At 43.0% G+C, this 23,406-nt stretch overlaps 1 protein-coding gene across 1 annotated transcript in view; it reads right to left on the bottom strand.

The window, feature by feature from the left end:
* Positions 1-389: 389 nt before the first annotated feature.
* Positions 390-23,406, bottom strand: part of LOC118370105 (nck-associated protein 1-like) — a 53,326-nt gene continuing 30,309 nt past the window's right edge. Inside the window, exons 16-31 of the mRNA XM_035754904.2 lie at positions 20,836-20,981; positions 18,308-18,440; positions 17,576-17,695; positions 17,108-17,247; positions 16,876-17,007; positions 10,865-11,083; positions 8,875-9,005; positions 8,432-8,529; positions 8,146-8,239; positions 7,829-7,911; positions 7,389-7,469; positions 6,963-7,056; positions 6,468-6,584; positions 4,560-4,669; positions 3,888-3,977; positions 390-3,435 (exon numbers count right to left, since the gene is read on the bottom strand). Coding sequence (XP_035610797.1) covers positions 3,319-3,435; positions 3,888-3,977; positions 4,560-4,669; positions 6,468-6,584; positions 6,963-7,056; positions 7,389-7,469; positions 7,829-7,911; positions 8,146-8,239; positions 8,432-8,529; positions 8,875-9,005; positions 10,865-11,083; positions 16,876-17,007; positions 17,108-17,247; positions 17,576-17,695; positions 18,308-18,440; positions 20,836-20,981 — 1,905 coding nt within the window. The 3' untranslated portion in view covers positions 390-3,318. The remainder of the gene's footprint in view (positions 3,436-3,887; positions 3,978-4,559; positions 4,670-6,467; positions 6,585-6,962; positions 7,057-7,388; positions 7,470-7,828; positions 7,912-8,145; positions 8,240-8,431; positions 8,530-8,874; positions 9,006-10,864; positions 11,084-16,875; positions 17,008-17,107; positions 17,248-17,575; positions 17,696-18,307; positions 18,441-20,835; positions 20,982-23,406) is intronic.

Raw genomic sequence — 23,406 nt, forward strand, 5'->3', positions numbered from 1 at the left:
TGTTCTGCCATGGCCAGCGAAGAGCCTGGACCTCAATCCCATTGAGCACGTCTGGGACCTGTTGGATCGGAGGCTGAGGGCTAGGGCCATCCCCCCGAGAAATGTCCGGGAACTTACAGGTGCCTTGGGGGAAGAGTGGGGTAACATCTCACAGCAAGAACTGGCAAATCTGGTGCAGTCCATAAGGAGGAGATGCAGCTGGTGGCCACACCAGATACCGACTGTTACTTTTGATTTTGACCCCCCTCTGTTGAGGGACACATTTTTCAATTTCTGTTCGTCACGTCTGTGGAACTTGTTCAGTTTGTGTCTCAGTTGTTGAATCTTATGTCATACAAATATTTACACATGTTAAGTTTGCTGAAAATAAACACAGTTGACAGTGAGAGGACGTTTCTTTTTTTGCTGAGTTTATTTGCCATATCTTTAATTTAAGCATACTAGAAAGTGTGTGCCCTCAGGCCTGGAGGGAAGCAAAAGTTATTCCCCTACTTAAGGATAGTAAAAGCCCCCTTTACTGTCTCAAATAGCCAACCAATCAGCCTGTTACAAACCTTTAGAAAAACATTTGACCAGACACAATTTTAAAAGTAAACAAATTCACAACATACTTTCAGCACTCTTATAGGGAAGGAAGGGCATTCAACAAACTTACACAAATGACAGAGAAATTGATCATTAAAAAGATTGGGGGGGCTGTGTTGTTATTCAGTGTGGTTGACATTATCGACCACAGTTCATAGAAAAACTTGTGTTATGGCTCTACACCCCCTGCTATATTGTGGGTGTTCCCTACAATAAAATCCAGGAATTCCCCAGGGCAGCTGTCTAAGCCCCTTACTTATTTTAATCATTACTAATGACCCCTGCTTTTATTTATTTTTGTATTACTAACGACATGCCAGTGACCGAGTAAAGTCAGTGTATCTATGTATGCGGATGACTCAACACTATACACGTCAGCTACTACAGCGACTGAAATGACTGCAACACTTAAAGAGTTGCAGTTAGTTTCAGAATGGGTCGCAAGGATTAAGAGTCCTCAATATTTTAAAAAACGATACGCATTGTATTTGGGACAAATAATCCACTAAACTTCAACAAAATATTGTAATGAATAATGTCGTAACTGAGCAAGTTGAGGAGACTGAACTGCTTGGAGTAATCCTGGACTGTAAAATGTCATGGTCATAACATATTCATACAACAATAGCTAAGATGGGTAGAAGTCTGTCCATAATAAAGTGCTGCTTCGCATTCTTAACAGCCCTAGTTTTGTCGCACCTGGACTAGTCTTCAGTCCTGTGGTCAAGTGCCACAAAGGAAAATTGCAATTAGCTCAGAACAGGGCAGCACGGCTGGCCCTCAAGTACAGAGATAGCTAACATTAATAATATGCATGTCAATCTCTCTTGGCTCAAAATGGAGGAGATGGACTTCATCACTACTTGTATTTGTGAGAAGTATTGACATGTTGAATGCACCGAGCTGTCTGAACTACTGGCAGACAGCTCGGTCAGCCATGCTTACCCCACAAGACATGCCACAATAGGTCTCTTGACAGTTCCCGAGACCAGAACAGACTATGGGAGGCGTACATAGAGCTATGACTACATGGAATGCTATTCCACATCAAGTAACTGATGCAAGTAGTAAAATTAGACTTAAAAAACAAATACAAATACACATTACAAGAGAGTGGGGACTGTTAAGCAAAACAAACAGGCACAGACACATGCATACACACGATAACATGCACATTTATACACACACGTACACAGAGTAGGGGCATGAGAGCACACACTTAAGATGTAAGATGTATTGTAATGTTTTTAATACATTTAAAAAAAAAATGTATAACGGCCTTCATTTTGCTGGACCCCAGGAAGAGTGGCATCAGCTAATGGGGATCCAAAAAGACATATTCACAGATAACGAAGGAAAAACAATTCCACCACTCTTAAGTCAAAGACTTGACCATTTGGCCTTGTTTCTATCTCAATGGTGTTCAGATTGACTTGGTTGGTGGCACTGCTCTGACTGCACATTTTCTGAAGCTGGGGTATGAATCATATTTTCCCTTTCTTAGTACATGTCTGAGGGGTATCCTACAAAGCAAGATCAATGACTTAGCCAGCTAACTTACAAGAATATTCTGAAATAACTATGTATTATTTTAAGAAGATAAGCATAACATGGGCATGGTGTAACTGACTCATCAACCAAAAACACCTATGAACCAGAAAATCAATAGTTATTTCAGGTTGTTTAATCAATTTTAGCTGGCTTGATCCTGCTTTGTAGTATATCCCTCTGGTCTGTCAGACGTGAAACTTAGCTGGGTAGATAAGCATCTGAGTGGCCATCGATGAGCCCCCTCCCTCCCTGACAACTTGAAGTTAGTAAAACTAAATGAAAGACAACTGTTGCTCATGGAGTCAGTTTGCACAGTTGAAGTTGAGTGGTGAGCGATGTGCACAAAAGGTTGAGAGTTTGTCACAGATGGGATGGAACTCACTGTTACAATGGTCCGTCAACTGAATGATGCTATATTTGGACTAACAGAGCAGTTTGATATAACCTATTGTTTATGTATGTTATGGAAGTTAGTGTCATTTTCAAAAATGTAAAACATAAAAGTGGTTAAGGTAGAACAATTTATAAACATTCCATAAATATGCAAGAAATGTTATACCATATGGGCAGGTACAATGGTGAGTTAATGACACTGAAGCATCATGAGTTAGTAAAAAAATTATACTATGCTTTGTACAAACACCATCTGTTCATCTTATTATATAGCTACTGGCAACAACGTTGAGTATAAAACCAAATCAGACTCATTTGTGTCAATAATTTGGCAAATATAAAAACCAAACTGTAAAAAAAACACAGAATAACCCATAAAAATCTAGAACAACCACCTAAATAAAATCATCAAAGCTCCGGTCAATAAACAGGCAACATGTTCGCATTATTAATAATAAAGATATTTAAAATTCAGCCCCCAAACATCAGAGATTGTTATTTTTCCATTACACATTTTTCTCATGTTGAAAAACTGATTATTTTCATAACAAAATTGAATTTAGTAGTGTAAATCTTTTTTAATTTTTTTATCAAGCAAAACTCATAGGTTACTACTGTATGACTCTTTTAGGAAACGACAGGAAACGACAGGTCATTAATGCAATTTCACGAGGAGAAAAAAAATCCCACAATTTCATAGTGAAATGAGCACACGGCAGTTAATGTTAGCAAGGCTCCTGTGGTCCACTTGATGTCCCATGTGAGGGACATATGTTCTGAAGAGGAGACTTATGCAGATGAGTTGATGCTCTGCTTGTAGACGGCATGGTAAGCGTTTCTCAGTAGCACGTAGGGGAAGCATGACTCCAGGAGGTCCATGGTGAGGAATGGAGACTCTTGTACAATCTGAAACCAAACCAAATACATGTATTTTGTGACGAAACCGAAACGCTTCCGACTCCAGACTAACCATTTCCCCGTGCAGCATGGGTTTAAAGCCCACCTGCACCTTGTGTATTTCTCTGTCTTCCCCACTCACATATGACTTTATCTCAATAAAAAAAGAAAATATGAATTAAAAAAATACAGTATGTATAAAAAAGATTCTCAGAGAAAATGTGTGGGTGTGAACTTTTATTTATCATACATATGCATAATGATAATGGGTGACATTCATAGATGGGATGGGACATTATTTAGGCAATTTGCTGTTTTAAATAATTGTCCACTTCCCACGAACATCACATAATAAAAGTAGCTAAATAAATTACTAGTTGCAGTATTCGGAAATCTCCTTGGGTAATGTGCCATACCGTATTGTGCCATCCCAAATATATTGAATCTGCACAAATACTCACCATGTCCAGCAGCAGGTACACAGACTCCCTGTTTCGTGTCGTCATTTTGTCCGTCTCCTGGCCAATCTTCAGCAAGCTGGAAGACGCCAGCTGTACATACCAAAACGGCAGAGGATTAAAGATCTGCAGCAAAACTGATTTATTTTAAGTTGCTCATCAATATCAAAAATAAGTTTTCAAAGATCATGCATTTCAGAAACTGCTCAGTAGTGGGGATAAAAAAAAGTTGTGACAAATCCATTTGTAATGTTAAAGTGAATCTGGGATTCAAACAACAAAACGGTCACCTTGCCACTTTTTTTGACCAACAGCTGAGGGATGGGGCTGGAGAAATGTAGTCACATAGACAGAGCCATAATACATGGACTGGCCCTCATACATGGACTGGCCCTCCATGAGGTCAACATTACATGTTCTGAAGCTATACAGTGTTTGTTTACAATTACTGTGTTTACAAACAATGAAGTAAAACAAGCTCACATTTGGAGTTTTTAGATGGGGTAAGAAAGCTTAACTAAACTTCTAAGTTATATCCAAGAATCAATGGCTAAATATAATTCATGTAAAAGTACAAAAATGGATGCACCAATCCAATGTGATAAATCGCAGGGAGGGAAAGGAAAATATGCATAGAATAGATCAATGTTGACAAGAGCGACATGTTGCACTTACAGCCAGAAATTCTTTGAGACGATCTTCAATGCTTCCCTTGTGAATGGTGAACAAGGCAGCAGCTATCTGGTTGACAGCTTTCGCCAGACAGTGAATATTGTTGCAGTGTCCTTAGAAAGATTGAGGAAAACATTTACTTCTCAGTTATCACAGTCCAACAACAATTGCTTGACTGTTTACCTCAAATCTCTCTATAGTTATATACAAAATCAATAGAAAGTAGTAGCCAAATAGTTATTGGTTACTACTTACTAAAACTACATACTGTGTACTAATCATAATACGTACAACTATGGAACATACTGTTCTAATAAAACATATGCAGTAAACAAACACATATCAATATACTAGGCTCATTCATACTGAGAAGGCATGACATAACATGCAATCGCGCCTGTTCCCCGCCATTCATTTATTTTGGAAGCGCACGTCTCCTTATCTGATGATCAGCTGTTTTCGAACACACGTGGGTCTGAAAAGACGTTTCTCTTGTTCAATAGCATTTGTACTAGATGAAAAGCTGAAATGAGCATACCATACTGGCATATAAAGCATACCAAATGTTCCATATTTCACATAGACCTACTAAAAAAGATTATATTTTCGCATACCTGATCAGAGTACTTACTATTTCGAAAGGGTATTCGGACATGGCCACTGTGTACTAACCATACTACTAGTGATGCACCGGTATGACATTTTTTGGCCGATACCGATATCCGATATTTTCCTTGCCAAAAAAGCTGATACCGATATTTAAGTTTTTAGTGACCTTTTAAGCATTCTAGTACAATTAAATAGTTCACACACACACACAAGGACGCAGCAGTCTAAGGCAAACCGCAAATTCCACTATTGTGCCTAATCCTTATTGTGGCTAGCTTCACAACACATAACCGGGTCCGGTCGAGCCTCACTAGCAAGATGAAGCTAGCTGGCTGCTTATAACGTTAGCTTTGGGCAACAGGGTTAAGTAGATGGCTAGCTATTTGTTTTCATGAACTGAAGTTCAATTTCAGTTCGCGAACAACAAGTGGCAACCTAGCTAATACTCACTCACAATGATTCCTAAATCATTGCTAAGAATAATGAAAATGACTGCAGTTTCTACTGGTCATTGTTTTCAGGCTGATTTGTATTGGTGCTAGCTAGGTGCCCCAGAAGCTGCGGTCGAACAAATGATGCTTCATTACCGACACAGTATTGTAAACACATCGTTTGTGGCCGGTGTTTGTAGACTTTTGTACAGCTTTGACAGCGCTACGGTATCTTTTTTGACACACAAAGACCCAAACGGCGTTCAATAGTATGTATGTCTTGAAATTAATAGCAGTGACGCTGTTACTGTCTAACTCCGGTAGGGTAACATCTGAAAAGTAGCACCCTTGGTAGTGTGTACCATTGCTCGACCAGTTGGCGAAAGCCAACATTACCCACGACAGAACGGTTGATTGTCAAGGGGAATGAATTCAATTATCTTGGCTTTAATGGATTTTGCCTTTGTGCCTTACTCTTTCAAATGACTGCTCTATCCACACAGCAGACATTTTGGCCTAGGTTAGGAATGCTGTGTTGCATGTGTAGAGCAACATTTTACGTGGCGTCATTACGTCATATAGGTATGCACGGCAGTTTTGACATCAGTTTTTAACGTCGGCGTTAAACTAGACATCGGGCCGATACCGATGTTGGCATTTTTAGCTAATATCGGCTAGTTCTGATATGTTCACCGATATATCGTGCATCCCTACATACTATTAAGGTTATAGGGCCTGTCCGAATACCCATAATTGTGTTCTAAAAAAGTACTCAGACATATCTATGTCTGCGCCTGGTGGGCTCTATGGTTAATCAGATATGGCCACTATTACCCAAACGGCCATTGACATATAGAAATGATAGAAATACCTTCGATTGCAGGGCTGTATTGAGACATGACGTTGCTGGCCAGAGTTGGCATGGAAACGGCAACGAAGACCATGAGCAGACAGGCGATCTTATACTCCTCCTCTGGGCTTATGTTTTCTGGAAACAGTGGTATTATGTACAGTTAATAACTGGATGACAATCAAACAGTTGCTCTTAGAAAACAATGTCAAAGCTCTGCCAACTACACCACAATCATGTTTATGTTTTTCCAGGTAGCAGTATTCAGTACGGCCAGGCTTTCCTTTTGTAATGAATTGAAGATACACATGAGAAACCTGCACACTGTGCGGGTTTCTTCTTTTTTTTCTCATCTTATTCGCCTGTTACCATGCACCTACAAAAAAGATAGCTCAGATGTGCGAGTGCCTTTAGAATTTTGAACATACACATAAAATGATCATCTTCCTCAAATGTGTTTATTTCCATTGGCAAAACACTGTCAGCCCTTTGCAGGGGCCTCGTTTTGGCTCTCACCTGATTTCTGTGAAGAAAGGGCCACCACTAAGGCTGGGTCTATCTCACAGGGCAGGCCTGCTGCAGACGACAGCTCATACACATTCATGGCCACCTGACAGGAAGAGGAAATCATAGACTCAGCCATAAAAACATCAGATCATCATCTGCAAAAGTGTTTCCAAAATCTATCCTCCAGTACCAGAGAGACCAGTTCCACCTATTTTATGTATTCCAGAACTAGCACACCTGATTCAACTAATGTAGGACTTGGTGATTGGTTAACCAATTGAATCAGGTGTGCTCATACTGGAATACATCAAAAAAGTCTAACTGCATATGGGGTACTCAAGAGAGGTTTGGGAAAGACTGATCTTGACTGTTGTCTCCATTGTAATCCACCGAGAAAGGTCCTATATACACACACACACACACGTTGCCTCCTACCTTCATGTCAGTCTCTCTGGGAATGTGGTCCTTGAAATCCTCGACGGAGCTCACCAGGAAAGGAATGTGGAAGGACAGCACCTGACGACAGGTGATGGGACAGAAAAAGGGGTCACATTTGAGTGCCGGTACGTTGTCATGTTAAATCTAGTTACTGGCATCTTTCTTTCACATCTTTCATATTTTTATACATTTTATTGGACAGAGAAAGTGGGGAATAATAGGATGAGAGTGCGTTTTCAAACCCATGTCGACACTGGTATAGAAGTGCTGTAGGCGGTGGCACTAACTGTTATGGCACCCAAGCTACATTAATGGCAATTTTGACTTGATCTTATTTGTACCCAGATATACAGCAGAGGACTTCAGTGATGATACAGAGGCCTAGTTAGTGAGAGTGATACAGTATTGGCCAGGATAAGTGTTGTGACTGGACTTACGTCGCGGAGTGCTTCCTGGGCCAGTGATCGGAATGACAAGATGACTCCAATAATGGTCATCCTTTTCAGGACGCTGTCAACAGCTACAGAACACAGACAAAGACACAAACAAAGCTTTAACCTCCCGTAAAAGAGTTTCAAAATAAAAAAAACTAACTAAAGAGACTTCAATGCTCAGTGCTGATCTGAGGGAAAACCATTTAGGGAGCACATCTTGAGTCATTACCACATACAGGATGTGCTTAATATGGCAACAAGTCACACTGCGTCTTCTGTTTTGGGGCTACAAGAGTAAGGCAAGAGAGAGACAGACGTACATGAGAGCTTTTTAAAGAGGGCAGCCATCTGCTCTGGCTTATCAAAGCTGGTCCTCATCTGGTTCAGAACTTCCACGTTGTCCACCACCAGTTTCTATGGAAGTGAGAAGGAAGGGGGAGAGCGAGAAAGAGAGCCAGACACAGAAAAAACAGAAAGAACAAAACAAAGGAAAGAGAGAGATACTATTCATGAGATTCATGAAAAAGAGCCCAGGGGCATCAGCATCAGTACAGAAAGCTCTGAAGGAAAACCAAAAAACGCTTCTGATTCAGTCAGTGACCACACCTTGAGTTCTGCCACCTGGGAGGATATGTGCCACATGAGGCTCTCGCTGAGGAACTTCATGCCATAGGGTCCCAGCAGCTCTGAGAGTGACCTCATCTCTGTGGGAAAGACAGCGAGCAGGGGGATGTCAGAAATGCTTTGTGTCAACGCGTCACGATTCATACTCCTCTCGTTTATCCCCAATGCTTTTGGGATTTAAGTATGTAGGTGGCCATGATTAAAATGTACACATATTTAACCTGATAAAGGCTGCAAGGCTTTCCCCCAAAAATGACGTGTCCTAGAGTGGCAGAATATTCACAAAACTATATTTCACTACACAGTAGCCTCAGCATACACTGTACCCATCACGTCACATTATCCTATTCAGGACAGGCTACAAATTCCTGCTCAAAGTATTGCAAGCCTCTATTATGTCTAATAAATTATTCTGATGGTCTCACCGGATATATCGGAGTACTCCTCAGCATTAAAGGTGAGCTCGTTCTCCGTAGGCAGGTTGACAAAGGCCTTCATGGCAGGGAAGTAGGCAATGTGGCCGTTACTTACCTGCCGGAGCAAGGTCTCCAGATACCTATGGACACACAAGCAGACTCAATCTCACTGGGTGACACGATCGAATGGATATCTATCAAGAGTGCTGATCTAGGATCAGGTCCCCCAGTCCATGTTATCTTATTCATTGTGATCCCAAATAAGCACTGCTACTCTGAGACGCTTAATACATATGGCCCAAAACTCCATCTACTCATTGGACATTTTTTTTGTCCTGGTTTTGTGAGGAATCACCTAGGTGACATAATACAGTGCCTTGCGAAATGATGAATCCCTCTTGGTGTTTTTCCTATTTTGTTGCATTACAACCTGCAATTTAAATAGATTTGATTTGGATTTCATGTAATGGACAAAAATTGGTGAAGCGAAAAAAAATGACTTGTTTCAAAAAAATTCTAAACAAAAAAGTGGTGCGTGCATATCTATTCACCCCTATGCTATGAAGCCCTTAAATAATATCTGGTGCAAACAATTAACTTCAGAAGTCACATAATTCGTTAAATAAAGTCCACCTGTGTGCAATCTAAGTGTCGCATGATTGGTCACATGATCTCAGTACATATACCTCTGTTCTGAAAGGCCTCAGAATCTGCAACACCTCTGAGCAAGAGGCACCACCAAGCAAGCGGCATCATGAAGACCAAGGAGCTCTCCAAATAGGTCAGGGACAAAATTGTGGAGAAGTACAGATCAGGGCTGGGTTAAAAAAAAAATCGGAAACTTTGAACATCCCACGGAGCACCATTAAATCCATTATTAAAAACTGGAAAGATGATGGCACCACAGCAAACACTCACAGACCAGGCAAGGAGGGCATTAATCAGAGAGGCAACAAAGACCCCAAAGATAACCTTTAAGGAGCTGCAAAGATCCACAGTGGAGATTGGAGTATCTGTCCATAGGACCACTTTAAGCCGTACACTCCACAGAGCTGGGCTTTACGGAAGAGTGGCCAGAAAAAAATATATAGCTTGAAAAAAAATAATAAGCAAACACATTTAGTGTTTGTCAAAAGGCATGTGGGAGACTCCCCAAACACATGGAAGAAGGTACTTTGGTCAGATGAGGCTAGAATTTAACTTTTTGGCCATCAAGGAAAATGCTATGTCTAACGCAAACCTAACACCTCTCATCACCCCGAGAACCCTATCTCCACAATGAAGCATGATGGTGGCAGCATGTTTTTCATCAGCAGGGACTGGGAAACTGGTCAGAATTGAATGGTGCCAAATGGTGCTCAATACAGGGTGCTAAATACAGGGAAATTCTTGAGGAAAACCTGTTTCAGTCTTTCAGAGATTTGAGACTGGGATAGAGGTTCAGCTTCCAGCAGGACAATGACCCTAAGCATACTGCTAAAGCAACACTCGAGTGGTTTAACGGAAAACATTTACATGTCTTGGAATGACCTAGTCAAATCCCAGACCTCAATGCAATTGAAAATCTGCGTTATGACTTTGCTGTACACCAGCTGAACCCATCCAACTTGAAGGAGATGGAGCAGTTTTGCCTTGAAGAATGGGCAAAAATCACAGTGGCTAGATGTGTCAAGCTTATAGAGACATAACCCAAGAGACTTGCAGCTGTAATTGCTGTAAACGGTGGCTCTTCAAAAGTATTGACTTTGGGGGGGTGAATAGTTACGCACGCTCAAGTTATTCATTTTCTTGTTTGTTTCACAATAAAAAAATATTTTGCATTTTCAAAGTGGTAGGCATGTTGTGTAAATCAAATGATATCACCCCCCCCCCCCCCCTAAAAAAAATACTTTAATTCCAGGTTGTAATGCAACAAAATAGGAAAAATGCCAAGGGGGTGAATACCAAGCCGACGTCGTATGTAAACTGAGGACTGGTGTGTTGGTTGGGTGGGACTCACCAGTTGGTGTAGAGGCTGGTGATGGTGGGCTCCCCATGGCTGTCCAGGTGCTGGGTCTGCTGCAGCAGCACGTTGTTGAACACCCGCGTGATGTCAATCTGCACATAGTTCTCGATGGACTGCAGCACCGTCATGTAGGAACGCACGCTGGTGAGCAGCTCGGAGGGCTTGGCGATCTCTTGCGTGGCCTGGTTGTACATGGTCATCCCCACGATGGACCTGAAAGAAGAGGGAGCATCATGAGTCTTGGATTGATCTATAGATTGTATCTATCGATCACATTGTTTCAATCCATGGTAATGTAGCATAACAGTTGAAGTCAGAGGTTTACATACACCTCAGCCAAATACATGATGCAGCCACCCCCGTGCTTCACGGTTGGGGTGGTGTCCTTCGGCTAGCAAGCCTCCCTCTTTTTACTCCAAACATAACAATGTTCATTATGGCCAAACAGTTCTATTTTTGATTCATCAGACCAGAGACATTTATCCAAAAAGTACAATCTTGTCCCCATGTGCAGTTGCAAACCATAGTCTGTTTTTTTTATGGCGGTTTTGGAACAGTGGCTTCTTCAGTGCTGAGAGTCCTTTCAGGTTATGTTGATAAAGGACTAGTTTTACTGTGGATATAGATTATTTTGTACCTGTTTCCTCCAGCATCGTCACAAGGTCCTCTAATGTTGTTCTGTAAATGATTTGCACTTTTCGCACCATCTCTAGGAGACAGAACTTCCTGAGTGGTATGACGGCTGCCTGGTCCCATGGTGTTTATACTTTGAGTTTCTAAAGAAAATGTAATTTATTTATGTATTATTTTTTTCTCCCCAATTTCGTGGTATCCAATTGGTAGTTTGTTTTGTCTCATCGCTGCAACTCCCGTACGGACTCGGGAGAGGCGAAGGTCGAGAGCCATGCGTCCCCCAAAACACAACCCAACCTAGCCGCACTGATTGACACAACGCACATTCAACCCGGAAGATAGCCGCACTAATGTGTCGGAGGAAACACCGTATACCCGGCGACCTGGTCAGCGTGCACTGCGCCCGGCCCGCCACAGGAGTCGCTAGTACGCGATGAGAAAAGCATATCCCTGCCGGCCAAACCCTCCCTAACCCGGACGACACTGGGCCATTTGTGAGTCGCCCCATGGACCTCCCGGTCGCGGCCGGCTGCGACAGAGCCTGGGCTCTGTCACAGCAGAGGCCCTGGTGGCACAGCTAGCACTGCGATGCAGTGCCTTAGACCACTGCGCCACCTGGGAGGCCCCATGGTGTTTATAACTGCGTACTATTCTTTGTACAGATGAATGTGGTACCTTCAGGCATTTGGAAATTTTCCCCACGGATGAACCAGACTTGTGGAGGTCTACCATTTTTTCCTGAGGTCTTGATTTCTTTTGATATTTCCATGATGTCAAGCAAAGAGGCACTGAGTTTGAAGGTAGGCCTTGAAATACATCCACAGGTACACCTCCAATTGACTTAAATGATGTCAATTAGCCTATCAGAAGCTTCTAAAGCCATGACATACTTTTCTGGAATGTTCCAAGCATTTTAAAGGCACAGTCAACTTAGTGTATGTAAACTTTTGACCCACTGGAATTGTGATACAGTGAATTATAAGTGAAATAATCTGTAAACAATTGTTGGAAAAATGACTTGTGTCATGCACAAAGTAGATGTCCTAACCGACTTGCCAAAACTATAGTTTGTTAACAATACATTTGTGGAGTGGTTGAAAAACGAGTTTTAATGACTCCAACCTAGGTGTATGTAAACTTCCGACTTCAACTGTATATATCGTATCATATCCATAGTATTTACTGGTTCCGGTTCCGGTTGGAGCGAGCGGTCGCATTCGCACTTCGCTCTGCAGGTTGTATAACTTTTTCATTACATTTCATTATAGTACAACGGTTGATTTGTCTAATCTTAGCAATTCTTCTTAGCTAGCTACATAGCCGTCCTTGTATCAGAGATAATTGCATAATTATCGTATTTCGTCGCCCTAACGTAGCCTTCACTGCTATTCGCCCAGGAGCTAGCTAACGCACACAGATTAGCATCACTGTAGTGCTATTCACTCAACTGTACGACTTGATTAGTTCAGTGTTAGCTAGCTACATAGCTGTCTTTGTTTCCAAGATAATTGTGTAGTTTAGTGTGTGTAGCCTTGGAGTGATTATCTTAATTCACTGAGGTTCGCTAGCCAGCTATTTGTCGTCCTTAACGTAGGAGACTCTGCTAGCTAGCCAACAGCTAACTGCTAACAGCTAGCCAACGTCTACTGTTTTGAATTCAACAACCCGGTCAGGTAGTTTCACATTTTCATTTCATTTCATTACAGTACAACGGTTTGATTTGTTTGATCGTAGCTAGCTACATAGCCGTCTTTGTTTCAAAGATAATTGTGTAGTCTAGACCGATTCCCTAGGTTAGCTAGCCAGCTATTGTCGTTCTTTTAACTCAACGTAACGTAAACAACACTGCTAGCTAGCCAGCTAGCCCCGAATAGCAGCACTGTAGAATTATTACACTCAACGGAACGACTTGATTAGTGTAGTGTCAACAACGCAGCTACTGCCAGCTAGCCTACTTTAGCAGTACTGTATCATTTTAATCATTTTAGTCAATAAGATTCTTGCTACGTAAGCTTAACTTTCTGAACATTCGAGACGTGTAGTCCGCTTGTCATTCCAATTTCCTTGCATTAGCGTAGCCTTTTCTGTAGCCTGTCAACTATGTGTCTGTCTATCCCTGTTCTCTCCTCTCTGCACAGACCATACAAACGCTCCACACCGCGTGGCCGCGACCACCCTAACCTGGTGGTCCCAGCGCGGACGACCCACGTGGAGTTCCAGGTCTCTGGTAGCCTCTGGAACTGCCAATCTGCGGCCAACAAGGCAGAGTTCATCTCAGCCTATGCCTCCCTCCAGTCCCTTGACTTCTTGGCACTGACGGAAACATGGATCACCACAGATAACACTGCTACTCCTACTGCTCTCTCCTCGTCCGCCCACGTGTTCTCGCACACCCCGAGAGCTTCTGGTCAGCGGGGTGGTGGCACCGGGATCCTCATCTCTCCCAAGTGGTCTTTCTCTCTTTCTCCCCTTACCCATCTGTCTATTGCCTCCTTTGAATTCCATGCTGTCACAGTTACCAGCCCTTTCAAGCTTAACATCCTTATCATTTATCGCCCTCCAGGTTCCTCGGAGAGTTCATCAATGAGCTTGATGCCTTGATAAGCTCCTTTCCTGAGGACGGCTCACCTCTCACAGTTCTGGGCGACTTTAACCTCCCCACGTCTACCTTTGACTCATTCCTCTCTGCCTCCTTCTTTCCACTCCTCTCCTCTTTTGACCTCACCCTCTCACCCTCCCCCTACTCACAAGGCAGGCAATACGCTTGACCTCATCTTTACTAGATGCTGTTCTTCCACTAACCTCATTGCAACTCCCTCCAAGTCTCCGACCACTACCTTGTATCCTTTTCCCTCTCGCTCTCATCCAACACTTCCCACACTGCCCCTACTCGGATGGTATCGCGCCGTCCCAACCTTCGCTCTCTCTCCCCCGCTACTCTCTCCTCTTCCATCCTATCTTCTCTTCCCTCTGCTCAAACTTTCTCCAACCTATCTCCTGATTCTGCCTCCTCAACCCTCCTCTCCTCCCTTACTGCATCCTTTGACTCCCTATGTCCCCTATCCTCCAGGCCGGCTCGGTCCTCCCTCCCGCTCCGTGGCTCGACGACTCATTGCGAGCTCACAGAACAGGGCTCCGGGCAGCCGAGCGGAAATGGAGGAAAACTCGCCTCCCTGCGGACCTGGCATCCTTTCACTCCCTCCTCTCTACATTTTCCTCCTCTGTCTCTGCTGCTAAAGCCACTTTCTACCATTCTAAATTCCAAGCATCTGCCTCTAACCCTAGGAAGCTCTTTGCCACCTTCTCCTCCCTCCTGAATCCTCCCCCCTCCCTCCTCCCTCTCTGCAGATGACTTCGTCAACCATTTTGAAAAGAAGGTCGATGACATCCGATCCTCGTTTGCTAAGTCAAACGACACCGCTGGTTCTGCTCACACTGCCCTACCCTATGCTCTGACCTCTTTCTCCCTCTCTCTCCAGATGAAATCTCGCGTCTTGTGACGGCCGGCCGCCCAACAACCTGCCCGCTTGACCCTATCCCCTCCTCTCTTCTCCAGACCATTTCCGGAGACCTTCTCCCTTACCTCACCTCGCTCATCAACTCATCCCTGACCGCTGGCTACGTCCCTCCCGTCTTCAAGAGAGCGAGAGTTGCACCCCTTCTGAAAAAACCTACACTCGATCCCTCCGATGTCAACAACTACAGACCAGTATCCCTTCTCTCTTTTCTCTCCAAAACTCTTGAGCGTGCCGTCCTTGGCCAGCTCTACCGCTATCTCTCTCAGAATGACCTTCTTGATCCAAATCAGTCAGGTTTCAAGACTAGTCATTCAACTGAGACTGCTCTTCTCTGTATCACGGAGGCGCTCCGCACTGCTAAAGCTAACTCTCTCTCCTCTGCTCTCATCCTTCTAGACCTATCGGCTGCCTTCGATACTGTGAACCATCAGATCCTCCTCTCCACCCTCTCCGAGTTGGGCATCTCCGGCGCGGCCCACGCTTGGATTGCGTCCTACCTGACAGGTCGCTCCTACCAGGTGGCGTGGCGAGAATCTGTCTCCTCACCACGCGCTCTCACCACTGGTGTCCCCCAGGGCTCTGTTCTAGGCCCTCTCTTATTCTCGCTATACACCAAGTCACTTGGCTCTGTCATAACCTCACATGGTCTCTCCTATCATTGCTATGCAGACGACACACAATTAATCTTCTCCTTTCCCCCTTCTGATGACCAGGTGGCGAATCGCATCTCTGCATGTCTGGCAGACATATCAGTGTGGATGACGGATCACCACCTCAAGCTGAACCTCAGCAAGACGGAGCTCCTCTTCCTCCCGGGGAAGGACTGCCCGTTCCATGATCTCGCCATCACGGTTGACAACTCCATTGTGTCCTCCTCCCAGAGCGCTAAGAACCTTGGCGTGATCCTGGACAACACCCTGACGTTCTCAACTAACATCAAGGCGGTGTCCCGTTCCTGTAGGTTCATGCTCTACAACATCCGCAGAGTACGACCCTGCCTCACACAGGAAGCGGCGCAGGTCCTAATCCAGGCACTTGTCATCTCCCGTCTTGATTACTGCAACTCGCTGTTGGCTGGGCTCCCTGCCTGTGCCATTAAACCCCTACAACTCATCCAGAACGCCGCAGCCCGTCTGGTGTTCAACCTTCCCAAGTTCTCTCACGTCACCCCGCTCCTCCGCTCTCTCCACTGGCTTCCAGTTGAAGCTCGCATCCGCTACAAGACCATGGTGCTCGCCACGGAGCTGTGAGGGGAACGGCACCTCAGTACCTCCAGGCTCTGATCAGGCCCTACACCCAAACAAGGGCACTGCGTTCATCCACCTCTGGCCTGCTCGCCTCCCTACCACTGAGGAAGTACAGTTCCCGCTCAGCCCAGTCAAAACTGTTCGCTGCTCTGGCCCCCAATGGTGGAACAAACTCCCTCACGACGCCAGGACAGCGGAGTCAATCACCACCTTCCGGAGACACCTGAAACCCCACCTCTTCAAGGAATACCTAGGATAGGGTAAGTAAGGGTAAGTAATCCTTCCCCCCAACAAGATTTAGATGCAAGTGGCTGTTCCACTGGTTGTCATAAGGTGTATGCACCAATTTGTAAGTCGCTCTGGATAAGAGCGTCTGCTAAATGACTTAAATGTAAATGTAAATGTATTGTATCGTATGATATCCTAAAACAGCATAAATACTTGAGGACCAGAGGGATAGGAAACACTGCTGCTGAAATATGGTTGTGTCCCAAATGGAAGCCTATACCCTATACCGGGCACTTAGGGCCCTTGTCAAAAGTAGAGCACTAAATAGGGAAAAGCGCACCATTTGGGAGGCATTCTATGTGTAGGTGGGTGGACTCACTTGGTGAAGCGGATCTCCAGGTGGGAGGTGAGGTATTCGCGGGGGGTAAAGGTGTGTTCCCACACCACCATGTTGGGCACGTAGTTAATGGAGAAGCACAGCTCTGACAGCGCCGTGTGCAGCTTGTCCAGGCTGGAAGACACAACAAGATAGAAATGAACATCAGCAACTACTAACATACACCATGACACACGCAGGCACGCACAAACAGTCACACACACGGACAACTCACTTGGTGACCAGGAGCCTGTTCTTCCTCATGCTCTCAACACCCGGCTTCTCTCGCTCCGGCTCGCCTTTCTTCCCAGTCAGCTTTTTGGACTTCTTGTTCACTGCCTGACTGATGGTTTTCGCACAGTGTTTAGGAAGCAGCTGCAAAGAGATAAAATCTAATCTGAATGAAAATCCACGTGCAAATAATTTTATCGATACTTTGATAAGATGGTAACATAGGATTAAATGAAACTGTCATATATTGTCAATAAGGCTTACATCAATATGGCCCCTGTCCATTCATTATAAAAGGCAAAACTGATCCCAGAATCAAGCACTCCTACTCTGGATCACATACTAAAAGTATATGCATTCACTGTACTGAAGTCACTATGGGGAAAAAAAAAAGAGACCACTAAAGTGACAAACTAATCATTATGTACCCTATTCCACAAGGACATGGGTCTCCATGCCGATGACCCCTCACCTGGTCACTGAGCGTGCACTGCTCTGTGCAGATGTCGGTGATGAGGTTGCGCGCCTGCTTGGCCATCTCGTCCAGGAACATGTTGCAGAGCGACAGACTGCGATCGCCAATGTGATGCCGCTGGGAGAACGCAGGGAAGGGACAGGTAGTTAACCACTCAGGAACAGTGTGAGATGGGAACCAGAGGGGCAACACTTCCGCAGTGCTAAATAATTATTCAAAATGCAAAAAAACTGACAATAAACCTCAATCTCGCAGTGATTTAATTTGAAACGTTTCTTGACCAATGTGCTTTATTAGCAGGCTCCTTTTTGTATTTTTACTTCAGTTTAGTAAACTGATCAATACAATCACTTTGTTATGCACATTGTTGAAGAAAAGTGTCAAATTATATCACACAGATGATTATAATGACATTTATAGTACGTTTTGTACTTTGCACAATGAAAAATGCTGCCCTTAGTGTTTTATGAGAATCTCAAGTTGCAAAATTCCAGAAACTTTCCCAAAGTTCCCAGGTAAAAAAAAAAAAAATCTAATTTGGAGGATTCCCAGAGTCAGAAAGAAAAATGCAGGGGATGGAAACACTCCAACTGGGAATCCTGCAACCGGGATTTCTTTAAGAATGTTTCCTGAATTTTGCAGACATAGCCTTACAAAACGAATTGCAGATATGGATGTGATGTTATGCTTCATAAGGGTTTCTTTCAACCATTGGTTGCGGGGCCTTACCTCTTCGGGACAGAGCTCATGGGTGCAGCTCATGAAGTGTGTGCACAGCAGGGGGAATGAGATGGAGTGGCGCGACTGTGAGGGCAGTTCCAAACACTGCTGAAACATCTTCTCAAAGGCTCGGCTGTAGAAGCTATCACCACCAATGAGACGAGGACACCGAGAACGTCAAACTCAAAATCAATCTAGAGCAATCATATCCAAAGCAATAAATTAATTTTCATATCTTGTCATTAACATATATTTTCAAATATTTATTTATGCAATTATTCTTTACATGTGTGTTATGCCGATTTATTATTGTTAGCTCTCATGTTTATGGCAAATCATGTGACCGCGTGCCTTGATGTCATTCCATGTTTTTTTTGTAAAAAAAAATAAGCCCTTACTGGACTGTATTATTTACTATAACTCTATTACTAATTGCATTTATTGCAAGGTAAATTAAAACATGCTACGTGTTGCAGGAGGCCTTTAGAATAATACAAAACATATCCTTGACTATCCGAGGTGACGAGTGAGAGGAAGCGAACTACACCTAAACTATACCAAAACTAATTTCACACATAAATTAGCCTAAAGACAAGATTAAATTGACAATAATCTGATGACTGATAATATTATCAGTTGTGGTCAGATGAGACCAAAATGGAGCTCTTTGGCATCAACTCAACTCGCAGTGTTTGGAGGAGGAGGAATGATGCCCATGACCCCAAGAACACCATCCCCACTGTCAAACATGGAGGTGGAAACATTATGCTTTGGAGGTGTTTTTTTTGGACAGGGCCATGTATCATCAAATCTTGGGTGAGAACCTCCTTCCCTCAGCCAGGGCATTGAAAATGCCTCATGGATGGGTATTCCAGCATGATAATGACCCAAAACACACAGCCAAGGCAACAAAGGAGTAGCTCAAGAAGAAGCACATTAAGGTCCTGGAGTGGCCTAGCCAGTCTCCAGACCTTAATCCCATAGAAAATCTGTGGAGGGAGCTGAAGGTTTGAGTTACCAAACATCAGCCTCGAAAGCTTAATGACTTGCAGAAGATCTGCAAAGAGGAGTGGGACAAAATCCCTCCTGAGATGTGTGCAAACCTGGTGGCCAACTACAAGAAACGTTTGACCTCTGATTGCCAACAAGGGTTTTTCCACCAAGTACTAAGTCATGTTTTGCAGAGGGGTCAAATACTTATTTCCCTCATTAAACTGCAAATCAATTTATAACGTGCGTTTTTCTGGATTTTTTGGTGTTATTCTGTCTCTCACTGTTCAAATAACCCTACCATTAAAATTATAGACTGATCATTTCTTTGTCAGTGGGCAAATGTACAAATTCAGCAGGGGATCAAATACTTTTTTCCCTCACTGTAGATCTAATGAAATAGGATCCATACTGCTATCACCAACATTTTCTCAGTACTAAGACCTGTTAGGCTTACTCGAGCAAGAACCCTCACTAACACTTATTTTATTCCATGTCCTCACTTGAGGCATATACCCAAATGGTAGTTTTATACAATCTTAATTCTATAACAGGACAAAATGTGTGCTTATCAAATGTAGTTTCCTCAATATTAAGAAAGGAGTGCCGCAGGGGTCAATTTTGGGCTGTTCTTTTCACTATTTATATAAATAATATTTGTCCATCTTAAAACCTGTAACATTCTATAAGCAGATAGTTATTTACTCCTTTACCCCCTCAGTACAGCAGGCCATTCATGACTTTCAACAAAAAATAGCTTACTGATCTTAAACTAGTGCTTAATCCTAATAAAACCTGGTTTATGTTGTTCTCTGGGTCTATTAACCCTGAGGACCCCAGTATTTGCGCATTGAAGTGAACCCAAATTGAGCAAGTCCCCCATTATAAGTACTTGGACTGACGATGAGCTATTTTTTAAAGCACACATTGAAAAGCAGATAATTAAGATTGGTTTATTTTATAGAAACACATCCTGCCTCAATTCTAAAAGTAGGAGGAAGGTTGCTCAAGCATCTCTTCTCCCAGATCTTGATTATGGTGATATAGTCTACATTCACGCGGCAGTCTCGGTTTTAAAATCAGCACTACGTTTTATTACTGGGGGCAATTTCTTTACACATCACTGCATTTTGTATAGTTTTGTTGGCTGGGAGTCTCTGACTACCAGAAGGGTCCAGCATTGGATGCTTTTTAATATGAAGCCTTTTTTTCAGACCCGCTCTTTGGACTAGCTGGTTCTGGAGGTCCCACGGGTGATAGGGTGAAAAATACTTTTTGTTTTTATACCCCCAGCTCATGGAATAGCCTTGAGGCCATTGCTGGTCTGCAGTGGACAGATTAGAAGTATAAGGATGGTGATATGTGAGACTTGTGTTCTTTTTTGATTAATATTGTTGTACAGATAGTCATTGTATTACATTTTATTGTGTATGTACATGCTTTTGCAGCTCCCTTGTATATGAGACCCTGGTATCAATGCTGACCTACTCTGTATGAACAAAATGAAATGTATGTATATATTTTCTGTCTGTTGGAAAATGCATTACCAGAAGATGGAGATGTCTGAGGTTTCCACTAACATCTCCACCAGGGAGTCCACCATCTTGGTGTGGAATATGATGGTGTTCATCATCTTGCCCAGTTCACGGTGGTCAGCGATGCCCAGAGAGGCTTTTGACACACTAGTGTAGGCCTGGAGAGAGCGAGAGAGACAGACAACAGTTTCATCACATCAATCAAAATACCTTGAATTTCAAATCAAAACCATTCTCCCTTTCAGCTAGCATCACATTACAGTCTCTCTTACAACTGGTGTTTAACCCCCTAGAGTCGATTGACACGTCAATCTAAGTTACATATCACATCCGGCCGTGATTGGGAGTCCCATAGGGCGGCGCACAATTGGCCCAGCTTCGTCTGGGATGGCTGGGGTAGGCCGTCATTGTAAATAAGAATTTGTTCTTAACTGACTTGCCTAGTTAAGTAAAGGTTAAAAAAATATATAAAAAATATATATATATATATAATAATAACGAAAAAAAGAGGGATATCAGTTTTTTTTCTTCCATTGATGAGTCTCAATTCACTGCATCCGCCAGTGTCACACTTCTGCTTCTTGTTCCCATGTTTAATGAGCTGAAATGAAAAAATCCCAGAAATGTTCCATTCGCACAACAGAGCTTATTTCTCCCAAATGTTGTGCGCAAATGTGTTTACATTCATGATAGTAAGCATTTCTCCTTAGACAAGATAATCTATCTACCTGACAGGTGTAGCATATGAAGAAGCTGATTAAGCAGCATGCTCATTACGCAGGTGCACCTTGAGCTGGGAACAATAAAAGCCCAGTTTAAATGTGCAGTTTTGTCACACAATGCCACAGATGTCTCAAGTTCTGAGGGAGCGTGCAATTGGCATGCTGACTGCAGGAATGTCCAGTAGAGCCGTTGCCTGACAATTTAATATTCATAAGCTGCCATAAACATTGTTTTAGAGAATTTAGCAGTACGTCCAACCGGTCTCACAACCTTGGTGCAGCGTATATCCCGCTAGCTGAATATCCATGTCGTCATTCAGCCATAATTCTGTGAAACATAGGATATTACAGTTTTTGATGTAACGTTGGTAGGATATTCGTGATCGTACCTCGTCTAATTTATTGTCCAATGATTGCACGGTGGCGAGTAATATTGACGTTAACGGCAGCTTTCCAACTCGCCTTTCCAACTCTCTGTGCTTGCGTTTCTTCCTCTTGCAAATAACGGGGATGTTGGCCCTGTCGGGTGTTTGGAGAATGACCTGTGCGCCTTGCTTGTTGGAGAAAAAATCTTTGTCTAATCTGAGGTGAGTGATCGCTGTCCTGATATCCAGAAGCAATTTTTTTCCGTAAGATAAGACAAATAATGCACACAAAAAAACACATAACAGCACAATTGGTTGGGCGCCCGTAAAACTGCTGCCATTTCTTCCGGCGGCAATTTATTTGGGCTGCAATTTCTGAGTCTGGTAACTCTAATGAACGTATCCTCTGCAGCAGAGGTAACTCTGGGTCTTCCTTTCCTGTCGCGTTCCTCATTAGAGCCAGTTCCATCATAGCGAATTATGGTTTCAACCTGAAGCAAGGATATGCATATTCTTTATACCATTTGAAAGGAAACACTTTGAAGTCTGCATATGTGATGTGAAATTAATGTAGGAGAATATAAACACATTAGATCTAGTAAAAGATAATACAAAGAAAAAAACATGCGATTTCAATTTTTTTGTTTTGTTCCGTCCTCTTTGAAATGCAAGAGAATTTTTTTTAGATTCTGACCACTAGATGGCAGCAGTGTATGTGCAAAGTTTTATAATGATCTAATGAACCATTGCATTACTGTTCAAAATGTTGTATCAAGACTGCCCAAATGTGCAGAATTGGTCAATTGATACATTTACAAGTACATAAATATAGAGAACACCCAAAAATTATATGGTAATAAAAAATGCAAGTTTACACACTCCCAGGAATGTCATAAATGGATAATTAGCATCCCTACAGAGAAGACACAAACCTTCACATTTAGGGGCAGACAGAGCAGGGGTTCAAACTGTAGAACCCAGTTCCTACATTTGAATATAAACATTGATTTTATCAAATAAAACTGATGCTACATTTTATCTCTGGGACGCTCGGGATGACAAAACAGCAAGATTACTGAATTTAAGTACATTATTTACCTTCAGAGGTGAATGTACCAAACCAGTTGCTGTGATAAAGGTTTTGTTGTGCATGCTCCTCAAATACCTTGCAACTGTAAATTGGACAGTGCAGTTAAATTAACAAGAATGTAACCTTTCTGCCAATATAAGACATGTCTAGGTTTTAAAGTAATGATGGACTGCCATTTCTCTTTGCTTATTTGATTTAGTCTTTTAGGGCCATCTTCTGTATACCGCCCCTACCTTATCAAAACACAACTGATTGGCTCAAACGCATTAAGGAAATGCATTCCACAAATTAACAAGACACACCTGTTAATTGAAATGCATTCCAGGTGACTACCTCATGAAGCTGGTTGAGAGAATGCCAAGAGTGTGCAAAGCTGTCATTATGTGGCAAATGGTGGCTACTTTGA

This window comes from Oncorhynchus keta, chromosome 37 (assembly GCF_023373465.1).
Source record: "Oncorhynchus keta strain PuntledgeMale-10-30-2019 chromosome 37, Oket_V2, whole genome shotgun sequence".
NCBI lineage: Eukaryota > Metazoa > Chordata > Actinopteri > Salmoniformes > Salmonidae > Oncorhynchus > Oncorhynchus keta.